Source organism: Hippoglossus stenolepis, chromosome 18 (genome assembly GCF_022539355.2).
Source record: "Hippoglossus stenolepis isolate QCI-W04-F060 chromosome 18, HSTE1.2, whole genome shotgun sequence".
NCBI lineage: Eukaryota > Metazoa > Chordata > Actinopteri > Pleuronectiformes > Pleuronectidae > Hippoglossus > Hippoglossus stenolepis.
This window is the reverse complement of record NC_061500.1, coordinates 9,149,003-9,164,620: the sequence shown is the minus strand read 5'-3', so window position 1 is coordinate 9,164,620 and position 15,618 is coordinate 9,149,003. Positions and strand designations below refer to the sequence as shown.

The 15,618-nt window shown below is 40.4% G+C and overlaps 1 protein-coding gene across 9 annotated transcripts; it reads right to left on the bottom strand.

Moving 5' to 3' along the window:
• Window positions 1-41: 41 nt before the first annotated feature.
• On the bottom strand, window positions 42-15,541 carry git2b (G protein-coupled receptor kinase interacting ArfGAP 2b). Of its 9 annotated transcripts, none has more exons than XM_035184691.2 (21): window positions 15,291-15,540; window positions 14,353-14,486; window positions 13,953-14,065; window positions 12,335-12,440; window positions 11,465-11,551; window positions 11,241-11,371; window positions 10,065-10,159; window positions 9,927-9,972; window positions 9,701-9,706; window positions 9,563-9,614; window positions 9,373-9,445; window positions 9,191-9,288; window positions 8,987-9,098; window positions 8,417-8,574; window positions 8,169-8,321; window positions 5,651-5,860; window positions 5,398-5,487; window positions 4,740-4,822; window positions 4,092-4,247; window positions 3,111-3,174; window positions 42-2,815 (listed from the first exon to the last, which is right to left on the bottom strand). In XM_035184691.2, exons 1-21 carry the CDS (start codon window positions 15,340-15,342, stop codon window positions 2,606-2,608), a joined length of 2,229 nt encoding a protein of 742 aa, XP_035040582.1. In that variant the 5' UTR covers window positions 15,343-15,540; the 3' UTR covers window positions 42-2,605. The 9 variants fall into 9 exon arrangements, with proteins under 9 accessions (XP_035040582.1, XP_035040583.1, XP_035040584.1 ...); XM_035184692.2 differs by having other exon boundaries at window positions 9,563-9,611; XM_035184693.2 differs by having other exon boundaries at window positions 8,423-8,574; window positions 15,291-15,539.
• Between the last annotated feature and the right edge of the window lie 77 nt (window positions 15,542-15,618).

Genomic DNA, 15,618 nt, shown 5'->3' with positions numbered 1-15,618 from the left:
ACAACACACACTACACACAACACAAAAACACCACAAAGAGCTGAGGTACGAGTTATACTTTATTATAGCTAAGGCAGGGAGTGTTTTCAACCACAGGGACAGTGGCAGACTACAGGGAATTCAATGTCAGGGCTGGAACCAGGAGTGGAGAGCAACTGAATACTGAACACTTCACAATTCATCTACCGTCTAAAAAACTACGTTGTTAAGTTATTAGAGTTAATGTTGTCAAGACCCAGTTAGTTTGTGTTTGTTCTGATTAATGATTCAAAGTAAAAAAACAGCTGACTTTGCAAACTGAAAGTAAAACATTCCTCCTCTTACAAATGACATTTTGAAATTAGAGCAATGAAATAATCATCATTTAATTACCTCCATTGGCTTTAAATGGCCACTAGCTTCACTGGCAGTAAGATGTTACACTATTCTTGATCCACATTTACATCAGCTTCACATTTCATCCTGTTAGTTATGGCCACAGTTCATCAAACGTCACACGGTCTTGCTTTTAAATTCTCCTATGACGTTTTAAAGTTTATTAAAATGAAAATAACACTGGTTGCATCACTTTAAAAAAAGAAAAGGGAAGGAAAGCGAAAATGACTTGTGCTTAATGATAAAACACATCTCTCATCACAGGACATACAAGAAAAAAAAAAAAGAACAGGAAGAAAATAAATATCTTTTTCAAAACGTACAAAAAAATACATCTGTTAGGATTCTCAGTCATCGTGGCACGGTATCGTCAGGAGTTGTACATGCAGATGTACACGCGAACAAATACTGGAGATATTTGGAAAAATAATTACTAAAAACTGTGAGCTGCTGCTGAAAGCTCATGAAAAGCTCGTACCTCGAGGACCTCGAGTACAGAAAGAGAAGGATCACTTAATACTTTTGTAATTAACAGACATTATTAAAAGGAGCCATTTGAAAGAAACGCCGCAAATACAGCATCACCATTTAATCTTTTACTCGTGTGAAGCCTAAAGCAAATATTAACTCTTATTGTCTCTGTACGGATTAAAACCTCATGTATTGTGTATGTTAGCCAAAGCTCGTGGTTAAACCTGCTGAACAGTAAACAGTGGGTTGGCTTTCGCAATAACAAAACGTACAAACAAAACGCTCCTTTAATGATATATTCTGTACTTTGAACCTCTTTTTTCTTCTCCATGCAGAGTTCTGAAAAGTTGTTCACTGAATTTGAGAGAATTTGCTTAAGTGAAGGGGCTGAATACATTTTTATATTTCAGGGGTTATAGTCAGGATGCACCACTGGCTCTTTGACCACATTAGTAACCGATGTGTACATCTTTTTGAAAGAGATATTTTACAGATACATTCAGACACAGGTAGCTCCTCTCGTGCACGGTATTCTAGTCGTCTTTCCACCCCTCGCTCAAACGCACCTGGCTACACAACAATGAGTGACACATTGGAACCCGAGTTCCACGACGGGTTCTCTAACTCAGAGGGCACATTTACGTTATCACTGATTGTAAGACATGGCGGTACGCGTTTGACCACAGGCGGCGTCTGACACACCAGAGTTACAGCACCACACCGAAGAAAACAAAGAGATCACAAGTCGTCTTGTAACCAACTGCTGGCTGAGACGTCCCAGACCTCAGAACACACGTTAGCCTGCGAGGAGCATCATGTTAAACAAAAGCTTATGAAAATAAACATTGATATTTTCTTAGAGGTATGACATACACTTTTATAAATATAATAGCATTTGGGTTATTTTGATAGAGAATTACATGGATACATACATCTTATATATTTGCATAATGCTATTAAAATTGATTCAAAATGGATTTCACACGGGCCGTCTCTGTGACACACACACACACACACACGCACTCACACAAACACCAGAAATATAGCTGTAACATTAGAACTAAAAAAAAAAGGACTGAAACTTTACTTACACACCTTCAACCACAGCGAAGGGACTGGATGGAATTGAAGTTCACACACTCCGTACTCACATGCTGCTCAATGCACCGACACTAGGTTTCCTAACCAGTCTGCTTAATACACAAACTCACATCTAAGCAAGTGGCATCGATATTCAAGATTTAAACACTGTTGTTGCATCTTAAGAAATAAAAAAAAAAACTGAAATGGTGAAAGTAAATTGTAAAGTAAATCTGTTCTGTTACTTGATGCCAGAAACATGACTCAAGGAGCACAACTGATGACCTCTGGTGTTTACTTTAGTACAATGTAGAAAGCTCAACTACTTGTTTTGCTGATTGTTTTATATACACTTAACCACACATTGCACTTTTGGAAATTGTGTAGATTACACTAATGAGGTGAGGTTAAGAATATAACCGGTTTTGTAATATTTGTTTTCTCCATAGTGTCACGGTACAACAACAATCAAGTAAATAAAGCTGTTGAATGATCCATGATTTTGCATTGTATATGTTTTGTACAGATTTTCCTCATCTCAAGGAATGTATTGAAATGATCCCACTGATTAATTCATATTGGAAAACAGAAAAATGGTGTCAACCGATTAAGCTGAAATGAGCAAAATCATTGATCAACTGTATTTTAGGCGGGTTAGAAAGGTCTTTGGGTTTTTTAGTTAGTTGTTATTTTCTTTGGTTGTCACAGTGACAAGTTGCTTGGCGGCTTTGGCAATGTCATAGGCGCACTGGATGACCTGCTGAGTGACCAGCTGGATGTCCGACGGGCACGGGCTGTGATCGGCGGCCTTGTGGCACTCTCCGTGCAGCCGGCTGGCACTCGAAGTGAGCAGACACAGAGACCCTCGCACGGTGTCAGAGGACGGCCTCTGTTGGGGGGGAAGAGGGATGATGAAGACTTGATTAAAAAAAAAAAAATTTGACAATGCCTATAAATTCACTCTCGTTGTGGTCAGTAGCCCCACGGGCACTGTGTGTGTGTGTGTGTGAACAACAAACCAAGTAATCCAATGAATTGCAAACATAAAACTAAGTAATGCAATGAACGAGGCCCATCATGTAGACGAGTCAGTTTAGATTACCTTTGGCCGTTTTCAAACAAACAACAAATCCTTTAATTACTTGGGGGAGGGGACACCAGGCTGTTGGTGGGAGTCATCTTACCTTGGGAAACAGGGCGGCCATCTCCTTCACGGCCACGCAGATCTTCTCAGAGCAGGGCAGAAAGCTGGTGTGGGTGGGAGACAAAAAGGTTGATCAACCGCTCGTGTGCCACCGCAAACATTCCCCTGTCAAGAGCACTCAAACAAAACAGTCTGAGGTCAAATTCCTTGAAGCAACAATGAATAACTTTTTAACGCCGCACATTTCATTCACATGTTATTTACAGTTGTTTACACCTCTTACAGTAGTCCTAGGTAATGGGATTTGACTGCTTGTTATGCCAACGAATGCACACAAGGAAATAATGAAGCAGTGAAAGCCTTCATTAGACCAGCGACATACTAGAAAGAAATACTCTTCACAACATCATATTAACACCGAGAGCTTTAACCTGATGATACACTGTTCATCTCCATATATTAAAAAATGTACATGACAAAAATGGTTAAAATTCTCAGAGGAAAATGAAGAGCAGTAGTGTCTAACAGTAAAGATGCACAATATTAACACATGAACGAATACAGGAAACCACAGTAACCAAAGTAAGTCGTGGGGGATTTTGCAGGTCACAGGGGAACACGCTCATGTGATGTTTGTTTCCTGTCAGCTGCATTAAATGACACGGCCTGCTGCCCCAGCAGATGGAGAGTTTCTAGGACACCGGGACAGAGGCCGGTCTACAAGGCTCAGAACCAGTGAATCAAAGTCTCTGGAACCAGAGCGTTGCTGGTTTTATATATTAAGCGACTGAGTTCATTCACCATGATAATCAGTTACCAGTTAGCCAGCTAGACTGAACGAAAACCAGCAGGGCCCTGGGCTCAGAGGAGGACTATTGAGAACCACTGACCTAGAAGAAGCTGAATCAGAGATTACAGCATTTACAAAAACACCGGGCTCTGTTGATCTTAACTTGGAATATACTTGATGTTTTAGACTAAAACGTTTTATGTTTATTAATTATACATAATCACAAAGTACCTTTCATGTTTAGTCTCCTGAGCAGCCCTGAGAAGCTCCTGTATGTTCTTGGTGATCTGCTCTGTCTTACAGATGACGTCCTCTGTGCACGGCAGGGTGGCATCTTCCTCACCCTCCGCCTCCGACTCCATCGTATCAGAGGCTGAAGGAGGACTTCTAGAAATGCAAAAGAAGAAAATGCATTTATCACTGCTCTCTGCGCCAAGCACTGCAATGCATTGGTTTATCCAGCTTTGGGGGGGAAAGATGTAAATTGCAGATGATAATCCAGTCTATAACAAGTGTGATTTTATTTAAATTCAATTCAATTTGAGGCTGGCTGTCACAATTCAGAGCCAAAACCAACTGATTCAATTTGTTAACTCGTACCAATAAAGGTATCTTTTAAAAAATCTACCCAAACTAAAATGACTACCCATGTGACTTTAAAATATGGAAGCTTTTGCTACAATGATAATTGAATCTGTAGCACCAGAAGCAAGAAACATTTTCCCCACTTATTTAATTTTAGACTTAATTGCCGACATTTCTAATTCCATCTCTTTGTCTTCTCTGAACAGCACGTTAATTCAGTTAATCCTGCATGAGTCCTGAAGTCATTGTCACTTTAGACTGGAAGGTAAAGAATGTACTTAAAAAGGCCTTTACCCAATCTCCTCCATTTCAGAGTGGTTGGGTGTAGTGTCGTTGTCACTCTCCAGCATGGTGCTCCGTCCCTCTAAACTACAGCCCTGCAGAGAAATCGGGGGATTAGCATCATAATATATACATAGTATGTAGTGTATATGATTGGCAGAGAGTTATCACAGGAGCTACTGTGAGCACAAGTCAGAATCATGCATTTCTGAAAACAAAGCCATAATCACACCTTCAGACATTTTGTTTTTAAGCAGATAAAGAGAAAAAAGAGGAAACACACAACAATGTCATTGTGATATAACAGTGCATACGGCAGGGGATGCAATTAGTAGATGCAATGAAATCCCAATGTAAACCGTGTGTTCTCTTATCAGTGGTTATGGCTAATAAGCGCGTTGTGATGAGCCATTTCATTTGTCTTTCTTGGATATTGAACGCTCCTGTCGGATCATTCAAACAGCGGCTCAGGTGGAGGTTCAGCGTAGAGAGAAAGCTGGTAACTGAATGGCAGCAGAGGCACTGTGGTGCATGCAGGCACGCGATGCTGATAAAAAGCAGTTCAAAAAGACACAGGTCAGGAGAGAGAAGACTGTGGGGTCAAGCAGGGGGACGGTTTTCACTGTCCCCTGGGGCTGCCTCTAAACCGAGGGGAACTCTGGTACTTAACCCTTCGAGATCTCTCGTCCCTCGACCAGGACAGGGAGGAGGGGAAGGTAGGGAGGGAGGACGCAGCCGTCCCCAAAGGACCCCTCCCAATCTGGAAAGGGGTCAAACCAAGTTGAGCATACTCTATTGAGATGTAATGAATGATTGAATGATTGAATGAACGAATGAATAACCAACACCAGCCCCAAGCCAGGCATCATTATTTTGTCTTGTGAGGACAAATCCAGCAGGATCATTGGTGCCTCTGTGCTTACATTGGTTGGGAAAGGTTGTAAAACGACTCCATCCTCGTGCTTGGCTGTTTCGGCTCGGTGGGAGAAGTGCTTCGGATTAGATCCTGTCTCATACATCGACATGGCGCGACCCCCGCGGGGTGGGTGTCGACCAAGGGGCCCCTGGGTGTTTTGCTGTCCGCTGGGGGTCTGCCATCGCAGGGTTGTGTTTTCAGTCTGCAGGGTGCTCAACTGTAGAGAACAAAATACCTTTCAATGCAACTTTAGCTGGGGGGGCCGATCTCCTTACAAAAGCTCGGCCAGACATCAATAATAGAGTAGAATGCAGCAAAGCCTCCAGGAGAAAAGAAATAATTCAATGGGGGGGTTCATCTTCACCTCTGTTTTGTTTTTAGTTTCCCTTCAAAGTTTTCCTCACAACAGAAGGTTTGTTTCTTTGACAAATGAAATGCTGACACTGTGTGTTGACAGCTACAACTGAAGTTTGACCCCACCGAGAAACTGCTGCACCAGTGGTCGCCCTTATTTACATCAACAGCATTTCAGAGCTCCTTTCAAAACGGTAGATAAGAAACATGACTTGCTCAGCTTCCTGTCAATATTATTACCTCTAACAAGGGGGTTATGTTTTGGCTCCTGTCCATTTGTTTGATTGTTGGTTGGTTTGTTTGTTTGTCAGCAGGATTACTCAAAAGCTACTAGATGGATTTCTACAAAGCTCAGTGGAAGGATGATGGGACATGGGCCAAGAAAGAAGTCATTACGTTTGAGGCACAGATCCCAAAAATGGGGAGATCCACACAATTTATTTTATCCTGTTTATAACATTGTGTATTTTGATATTTTCACCAATTTACCAAGGAATAATTCAAGGATCTTGATGAAAAGAAATCAGGCACATTCAGGGGACTGATGAGTATACACAATTTGGTGTGGCCTGATTGAAGTGGATTGTTGGGCCTTGTCTGAGGTATTCTATCTACTGAGTGGTATTCTAGTAATGAATATTATCATATAAAAAAGGTACAGAATATATATTTCGGATATCAGTTTATATTATATCCGATAAGGTAAAGAGCTGAATATTCCCAGTCTAACATAAAATAATGAATACTGTTACCTGTAGTTCTTAACAGAGCTTTTGTCTTTTTCATTTGTCTTAGAATATGCAATATTTATAAGGGAGATTTCAAAAAATTAGCTGTTATGTTTGGAAATGAAATAAGATCAATCTGTGTCACCAGAGAAGAGCAGAGACGTTAAGGACAAAATAAACCAGCAGGAGGCAGCACACTGTCATTGTCAGTACACTGTCTCTCAGTCAAGTGTGGAGATAAAGTGTGAAACATTGAGCCATTGAGGAAAACAGAATGAAATGCTGCCATATTGAGAAATGAGTGCGTAAGTGACAAAGCCTCATTTTGATTGGGTCCAAGTGAATGAAATGAGAATGATTGAAAAAAAAAATGAAAAAAACTGCCCACACCCTGGTTATGTTTTTGCTGAATAACCAGGATAGTTTCAACAATGTCTTTAAGTGGTGGTGGGTGGAAAATTTTGCAAAGAATGGGGAGGCTCCTCAAAACCTTGCCAAAAAAAAACTGAAACTATGTGCAGATCTGAATTTATAACACTGTGGCTGATATGGAAATCTACTGGTGAGTCATATTAAGCAATAAGGAAGCTAGTAGAATACAAAATACTTGATACTTAAAAATTATAACAGTTGTGGACCCAGATCATTTACATTTTGGTGAGTGCCAAGCTGATAGATCTAGTGATTCACCCACACGTCAAGACTAATGATCACATGTAAGTGGTTTGTGACTTGTGGCTATTTGATGCTTCTGCAGATTTGCGATAGAAGATCATAATATTCTCTGTAAAGCTGTGTTTTGTGAATAAATACTTCTGTCATCTGACTTGAGGCTCTGTATGAATCCTCCGTTTCAGATCACAAAGAACTATTACACTAAATCCTGTTTGGCTGTTAAACTGCGCAGCATAGCAGATTCCTGTGGTGATAGTTAATTATCGCCACAGGAATTCCACTCCTTCTGAAACACAGCATCCATTTTCTCTCGTGGTGTAGAATCCCTATTGAATTTTATATTTCATGTAGAATTCTAGTCTTCCTGGCAACACACACACACACACACATACATACATACATACATACATATTGTGATTCCTACATAGGATATCAAATAACTTAATGTCTCTGGTAACACAAAGGAGGATTCTGCACACGCAACACAAGACTGTTTGAGAGTCACAAAGCAGATGCGGGTGAAATGAATACAGCGATGTGATCAATAATAAGCCTTTGTAATAGAGTCACAAAAGGCATATCAGTGATAATCCTAATGCAACTGGAAGTGAGCATTGAGAATCAGAAAGGATGTAAATATCATAAATACTATTCAACCGACCTGTTATTATAGACTTTAAAAAAGAAAATTATTATGTACTTCCATCTGATTAAAAATTGGAAATCCCCTGTAAACTTTGATTATTAATTAGATGTGGATTCACCAACCTTGCTCTGCATCGACCGCAGCTCTTCACTGAGGTGACAGTTGACTTTGAGAAGCTGCTGTATTTTGGCTTCTGACGCAGTGAGGGCGCTCTTCACCTCCATGAATTCCTGCACTGTGATTGGTCCATCAGAGAGGTCCGACGACTCCGAGCTCTGCAGGACATCATGTGACATTGGACCGCATGAATTTAACAGTAAAGCAACATGATGTGTTTAAATATCTGAAATTGAAGCCGGGTCCCACAAACATTAACCTTGGTCCTTCCATCGTTGCAGCTGTCCCCACAAGTGGCCTCGTGTACTGGATCCTCGTCTGATGCAACACTGTCGTAATCTGGCTGATCATTGTCCTGGCTATCACTGTTGTGGCGACTGTCTATTCCCTGAAGGATCAGCTCCACATTCTCTGAAGAAAGACCACCAGATCAAAAGATTGATGATTAAAACAAACCCTGCTAGCTAAAGGCAGCTGTCTAATTTAAACGGCAAAGGAACTAATTTTATTTTAACTGAATCCAGAAATCAGGACTCACTCGTCTTTAATATACCAACAATCTTTTGTCTTTGAGTAAACACCCGAAAGAAAACAGGCTGTGATGTGGTTCTCGATAATTTGCAGAATGCAAACGTTTTTTTAATGCAGCTTTTCCACATTTACATCCGCACACATGGTCCACAATTGTAGCCCATTAAAACAGCTAAGATGGTTCACATTTACTGACTTTCTGCAAATAAGTACTTACCAAACAACAAGTACACTTACTGCAATAAACAATAATAAAATCCAAACAAAAGTACAGAGTAGGGAAATATTCTACCTTTGGGACTGTCACAGGAATTACCCCACTGCCGCCGTTTAGCATCAGTTAGGATATCGATCACCAGGGTGGCAAATTCATGAGCACTGAACCTTGCCAATTTTTGGCGACCCTGAAAAAACAAACAAGTGTTTCAAAACATAAAAAAGAGAACACAGGGCAGACTTCAAATTAAAGTTTGACTAAGAGGCAACACATGCTTACCTGGTTTCTGGTAGATGAGTACTCTGGGTTGACCGGCAGAAAAGGTACAACCGTGGTGTCGGTTACAAGTGTGCTGTGGTTCTGAGTGACCAACCACACTGAAAAAGAAACATTATACTAGCAATTAAAAACACATGCATACAAAGTGTTACATACACGATTTCCAATTCTTACAATCTTACCGGCATCTGTTTCCCTCCTGTCGACTTCATCATAAACATCCATGGCAAGTTCTTCAAACTGATGGTTACTTAGCTATAACAAAATAAAGCAGAATTCCTGCTTCAGTTTTAGAGCAACTGAAGAGTCAGTGAAAAAGAGAGATTACACTTTGGAACCGCCAGGAAACTAATCAAAGTAAGATTGTCTCACCGACTGCAGCTTCTTCTTTGCAGCTTTTGCAAACTCCGACAAATCCAGACTGCTTTGAACAAAAAAAAAAACATAAATAATTATTTTCCTGCAAACAAAGAAAAAGAAACAAAAGGCAAAAGTAACAGACATACTTACTTATTTCTTATCCATCCAATGCAGCACAGGAGAAATAGGATTGTAATTATATTGTGAATGACTATCATGCTGTCTATAATATACAATTAAAAGTAAACTATATTGTATTAACTAGCCGCTAGGGGGCTGTTGGAGATGATAATATCACTTGGTATTGATTTCTGTGCTTTACAACATCCCAACTTTTATAAATAATAGATGTTTCAAATTGGATCATAGCTCTTACCTGTCTGCCATCTGAGGAATGATGAAGTGTTGCCCATTTCTGTGATCTACGACAAAACAAGGGGATGACAGAGTCATTAGCACAGATGTTTGCTCTCGAATGCCATACAGTCATGCATAATGTACATACTGTACTTACCCGGTCTTCTACCACAAAGGTAAAATGTTAACCGGTCAGTGAGTTCATACTGGATCTCCACAAGCCGCTCTGCCAGCTCCTGGTGCCCAGCTTGTCTGCACAGATTAGGAATAACAAAAAGGTCATATTTCAGAAATACTGAGGCTGAAGAATACCTCAGGAGATATACTTTTAAACTATTATATCTGTCTATGAAGGTCACAGAAAAATACAGTATGTTTCTCAATTAGGGTACAAAGGTGGTTTGGTAGCTCCAAGTAATACATAGTAATATCGAGCATATGATTACAGAACGTCTACGAGTGTCGGCTGGCCATGATGACAGAGGGAGAACACACCACTAAGTCTCTGCTATGCCAATAAAGTATACAATTTTGACTCTGACTTTAAATTATTTGTACAATGTGACGTGACACATTACCATCAGCTGAAGTATCTTTTATTTTCCGTCTTCCTATTTTATTTCCAAGTCTTTGTTTTTAACTTCTGAGCTGACTCAGCTAGCATACTTTACTAAAGAATCGTTCCTTCCTCTCCCGTCTCCATTAGTCATACCCTTATTGAATTAGACACTGACAAAATCCCACTGGGCCTGTCTAGTGTTCATTGTAGTGCAAAGCTTGCTAAATATTGTAGCCATTTCAGCCGGCAACTGTGTTATTTCCTGTTTCTAACGGTTAATTTTTCCTTTATTGAAAATGTGCAATATCGTCATTGACACGTCAGTTTATACATAGTACACATTATAAACACATCGGTTTTTTTCACTTGTTTAAATCTCCAAAGGATGTGTGTCATTTCCTGTAGCACAGTCACCAGTGAGTTGGGCCACATGTGATTCAGTGGAGCTTCAAGCTACACTACCATCTAAATCATGTTAACCACAGCAAATGTTAACATACACAGAAACATAGTTCTAGTTCATTTGAACTAGATCTTTTCTGTGGAACCAGCACTGAGCTCTGATTACAGAGCTAGAAACAAATAGGAGACAGAAGTAGCCCATGTACTTAACTATGAATTACAATACAATTCAAGGCCTGGAAATAATTAGTTCCATATTGTGACTTCTTATAAACTTTTATATGTTAAAAGCATTATATAGTGTTGTTTAGACTTTACAATGCTTATACCATTAATAAAATGTTAAACGGAAAATGTAGACCAATTTTTTACCTTGCATAATCAATGGGGGTCTTTCCGCTGGAGTCCAGAGCTCCGGGATCAGCTCCATAAACTGCCAACAGCTCTGCTTGCAACACCTGACCTGCTTTTGCTGCTATGTGTAGTGGGGTGTTTCCCTTCTCCTGTGATTCCAAAAACAATGTAATGATGAAGGATTAATATGATGTCAACTTACAAAAACATTTTTTCCCCCGTTTATATTCTTCTAGACTTACTGGATGGAAGAAGTTGGCCTGTGCTCCCAGAGATAAGAGCCTAAGGCAGGTCTCCAGGTTTCCAGTCCGAACACTGGAGTGTAGTTGCTGAAAAGAGGTCGACAGGAGGTTTGCTTTGATTTGATGGTGAACACAAACAGGGTTGGCTACACTCAAGACATCTGCAAAGAACTGATTGATATGATCCAGCTGGAAATATATGCAATAAATACACATAATGCTGCTGGAAATATATAAAACAAGTATTCACTATCTATATTACAGTATTCACCATCTATATATATATTATCTTATATATCTATAAAAGAGACATATAAGATATACAAAATATTATAAAAATGTATACGTTTAAATTCAAAAACAGCCATAAACATTTATTTGATATGTTCATAAACTTTACTCGTTAAAACAGTTTTTGTATATGAATAATATTCATATACAAAAACCTTTGTAACCTTTGTAAATTATTTGTATTGAGTGGAAATTATGAATTCAGTACGCAAATCCAATGAAGTGTGAAATAGTGGCAGCTGCTCCAAGAGTTGAGGTCAGACAGGCTGTCTAGTTACAGCAAAAGCATGACAAGTTCCAAAAAATGTGAGTAGCACCATGACAGAGCAGCACTAAATTTTAAGAATCGATATGTAAAAAGACCACGTCACTTATGAAATTACAAGAGTGCTCCGGTATCAAAGACTAAAAATGAAAAAGGCACTTCCTCTGCTGTGGTCAATCATTGGAGTAATATGCAGCCGTTTAACACATCACCATTGGGTTTACTGTTCCCTAAAAGCTTATTTGCATGTTGGGTTAGTCTCACATCACTTAAATGTTGTTGAATAAAGAAGAAACAACAGATTTATTTCTCACCTTGCTGAGGTCTTTTGCGGTAACACTATCATCCTCCCGACAAGGCATTTTATGGACATACGCCAGCATTTGATATTTGGCCTTGATGAACTCTGTCTTGTTGGGACTGAAAACAACAACAGATGCTCATATATCAAAACCAAGAACATTGAAAATACGGTCCATGATTGACGACCATATCACAGAAGCAATCACACATATTTATCTAAGATAAACAACATAGAACACATTTCTTTCAAAAAAGGATGTCCTCAATTCCACATTCTGACATACCACAACACAGGATTCTAAAAGGAAGACAGCTTTTAAGATTAGAGTTGCAAATTCACATCTAAAACTCTATTCTCACTGTCATGTGAGCAACTATAGCCGTGTACAAATAGAGTAAAGTACAGTATACTACAGCAAACGGATGGGGAAGCTAACAACAAAATGTAACTTTCTTTTTAAAGTAAAAAAACCTAAGTAAATTTCATCAATTGCAGAATACTTCCTTGTTTTGTGACTGAATCAGTACAGAAGTTGAAGCAGCTGCAGAGTCGGTGTTGTCCAATTAGCAAACTCCACACTAACAGTTCCTGAACCCTCAGAATAAATAGACTGGAGCTTTCCTAAAGGAACTCATTTTGGTCCTGTTGCCTCCAGTTGAAACACAGGTTTAGTTCCTCTAAAGACTCTTTGTACCCTGGGAAAGTTTCTTTTATCAATGCAGTAGATAAAATAGCATTTATCTTGAACATTGTATTTGAGATAGAGGATAGCCGCCTCCTGCTTGCTGCCCTGCAAACTCTCTGTCTGCATCTGTCTGGTGACTGAATGCATTTGCTCTGGCATGGTTGTGTTTATATGTGGCCGACTATTTATCTTTACTCCATCAGCCAGACACAGTACCGACACAGTGTTTATACTTGGCAGTGGATGACTTCATAACAACTCAGCCTTATGGATTTTTTATTGTCTTCTAAGGCTACAGTACATTCTGAGAGTTAAAAGCTGCATAAACGCTTTAAAAGTACTTGTTTGCATCGTCATTCAGTCAATCAACCAAATTACCAAATTGATTCCATTTGGTTGACACGATTAGGATATTACCCCTATTGCATCAAAACTGATCATTCCGTCTATCAAGTAGGTTATGTTTTCATTTGCGTTGGTTTGTTAGCAGGATTACACAAAAAACACTTAACAGATTTACACCAAACTACGTGGAAGGATGGGGTTTCTTTCTTTAACACTGATATAGGGCATTTTTCAACACTTTCATTGAACCATTAAAAAAAGAACAGGCATGTATAAGGGACAGATATTCATGAGTGTGTGTAATTTGCTCCAAATCCAAATAAAAATCTGGATGTAGTGAATTTCAAGTGGTTTCATAAGTGCTGGGGCCTTGCCACAGGCATGGCACTCTACTGACTGCCATTCTGGTTCATTTTGTTGTGTATTTCCCGATCTGAACGTCAACAGATCAAACCTCCTTAACTTCTTCAAGTCACTGTGGACTGACGGACTGGCCATGAGTCATGTTCATGGCACAGAGGGCCAATTATTCATCTCAAAGTGCAAACAAGCATGCCCAAATCAGGACTGACACTTCAAAATCCTTAAAAGCACTTACTGAACTCTGTCCTGGGGATTTGCTTTACGCTTCCCACTCACTGAGGAGGAAGGGTCCAGAAGGCTATGCTCCCATATGGAATTAGCTCCATTGCCGTACAGCGTCTGCACCATCTAAAACATGGAAACCACAAAACAGATCACATGAGTTATTATTACATTAGCCCCAGTGCCTCACTGGTTGTGTAACATCTACATTGCACGTCACTATTATTATAAAATACTGAAGAACTGAACAACCCCTTTGGATGAGACATGAAACGTCTTCCAGATACTCAACCAAGTCCAGTTGACCTGTTTTTAGCACTTGGATATTATTGGATATTATAAATGATAAATGTTTCTACCCATTTGCATCGTGATGTTGAGTGTGTGTGTGAGTTGAGTCCGTGTCTCCTCACCTGTAACTGGGACGGTGGCCACGGAGAGTGGGTGAGGTGTCGGACTTGGGAGCTGTGTCGCCCCAGACCTCGATGGATGCTGCAGCACTCATCGCAGATCAACACACCCCTGTTAACGGAGGCCCAGCGTGGCTCTGGATGAAGATGCGAGATGTTTTAGTTAAAAGGTTCACTGTGTAAGAATTAGGTGAAATTGAATATAAAATAATTTTCTTTTACCCTAGAATGGGCCCTTTATATTTAAATACTTTATCTTTACACCGGGAGCGGGTCCTCTCTACGGAGGCAGCCACGTTTTTTAAAGTAGCCCAGACTGGACAAACTTAACACCTTTTGAGTTTCTATGACAACTAAAAGGCTACCACAGGTTCTCTTTCATGTTTGGAAAGGGAGGGTGAGGGTATTCAGCTGCAACATGCAACTTCACCACTAGATGTCACTAAATTCTACAAACTGAACCTTTAACGCCTCAGTGTAAATACTGATGATAAACACAACAATAAACTAAAGCATCTTGATATTTCCTGAACTCCACCCAGACGATGATGTATGCTAACTGACAGCCACAGATAAACACCCACCAGCTTCGCTTCCCCATATCCAAGATATGATCAGTCACAGATGCAAAACAGATGTGGGTGAGTTAGCAAACTAGCTAATTGAGCTAACCCAACGTTAATTAGACAACATAGCAGATATTACAGGTTAAGAGTTTCAACTTGTTGTGACAACACAAACGCGACAACAAACGTTCCCACGAGAAGCCATACACACTTAGCCACAATTAGCCACGTAGCTAGCAAACCGCTAATTGACTGCAGTGCGTTTCGGTAACGTTAACCAGGCTATTAGCTAACTGGACGTTGAGTTGTAGTCGGGGCTAGCTGTGGTTAGCCAGGCAGCTAACGTTAGAAGCTAGCTGTGTGTGCCATCCCTACCCGGAGCGCTGCAATCAGCGCAGACCTCCCTGCTTCGGACCCGCTTTGACATCCCTGGACGGAGATCCTCAGAGTCCGGGCGAGGAAGGCGAATGTCTGAGCCGCGCGTTCAAACCACAGCCGGGTAGAGATGAGACAGGGTCGTCCGCCCCAGCAGATCGGATCTAACGCTCCTAGCAGAGCCACAGTGTCGGTCTCCCCTCCCCTACTGCCGAACAAAGCGGTGTCCCGTCCCAACACTCACACCGCCTCCTCGTCTGCTTCCTTCCCTGCTTCCTTGCCCCCACCCCCCTTCATATTACACAAGCCCACATCGTTCAAACTCAAC

Coding starts and splice junctions, on each gene's coding strand:
- git2b (XM_035184691.2), bottom strand. CDS start 15,342: ATGTCAAAGCGGGTCCGAAGCAGGGAGGTCTGCGCTGATTGCAGCGCT. Junction 9,289..9,372: donor CAGGAGGGAAACAGATGCCG/GTAAGATTGTAA, acceptor TTTCTTTTTCAG/TGTGGTTGGTCACTCAGAAC. Junction 5,861..8,168: donor TGCGGTCGATGCAGAGCAAG/GTTGGTGAATCC, acceptor TGTTCTCTACAG/TTGAGCACCCTGCAGACTGA.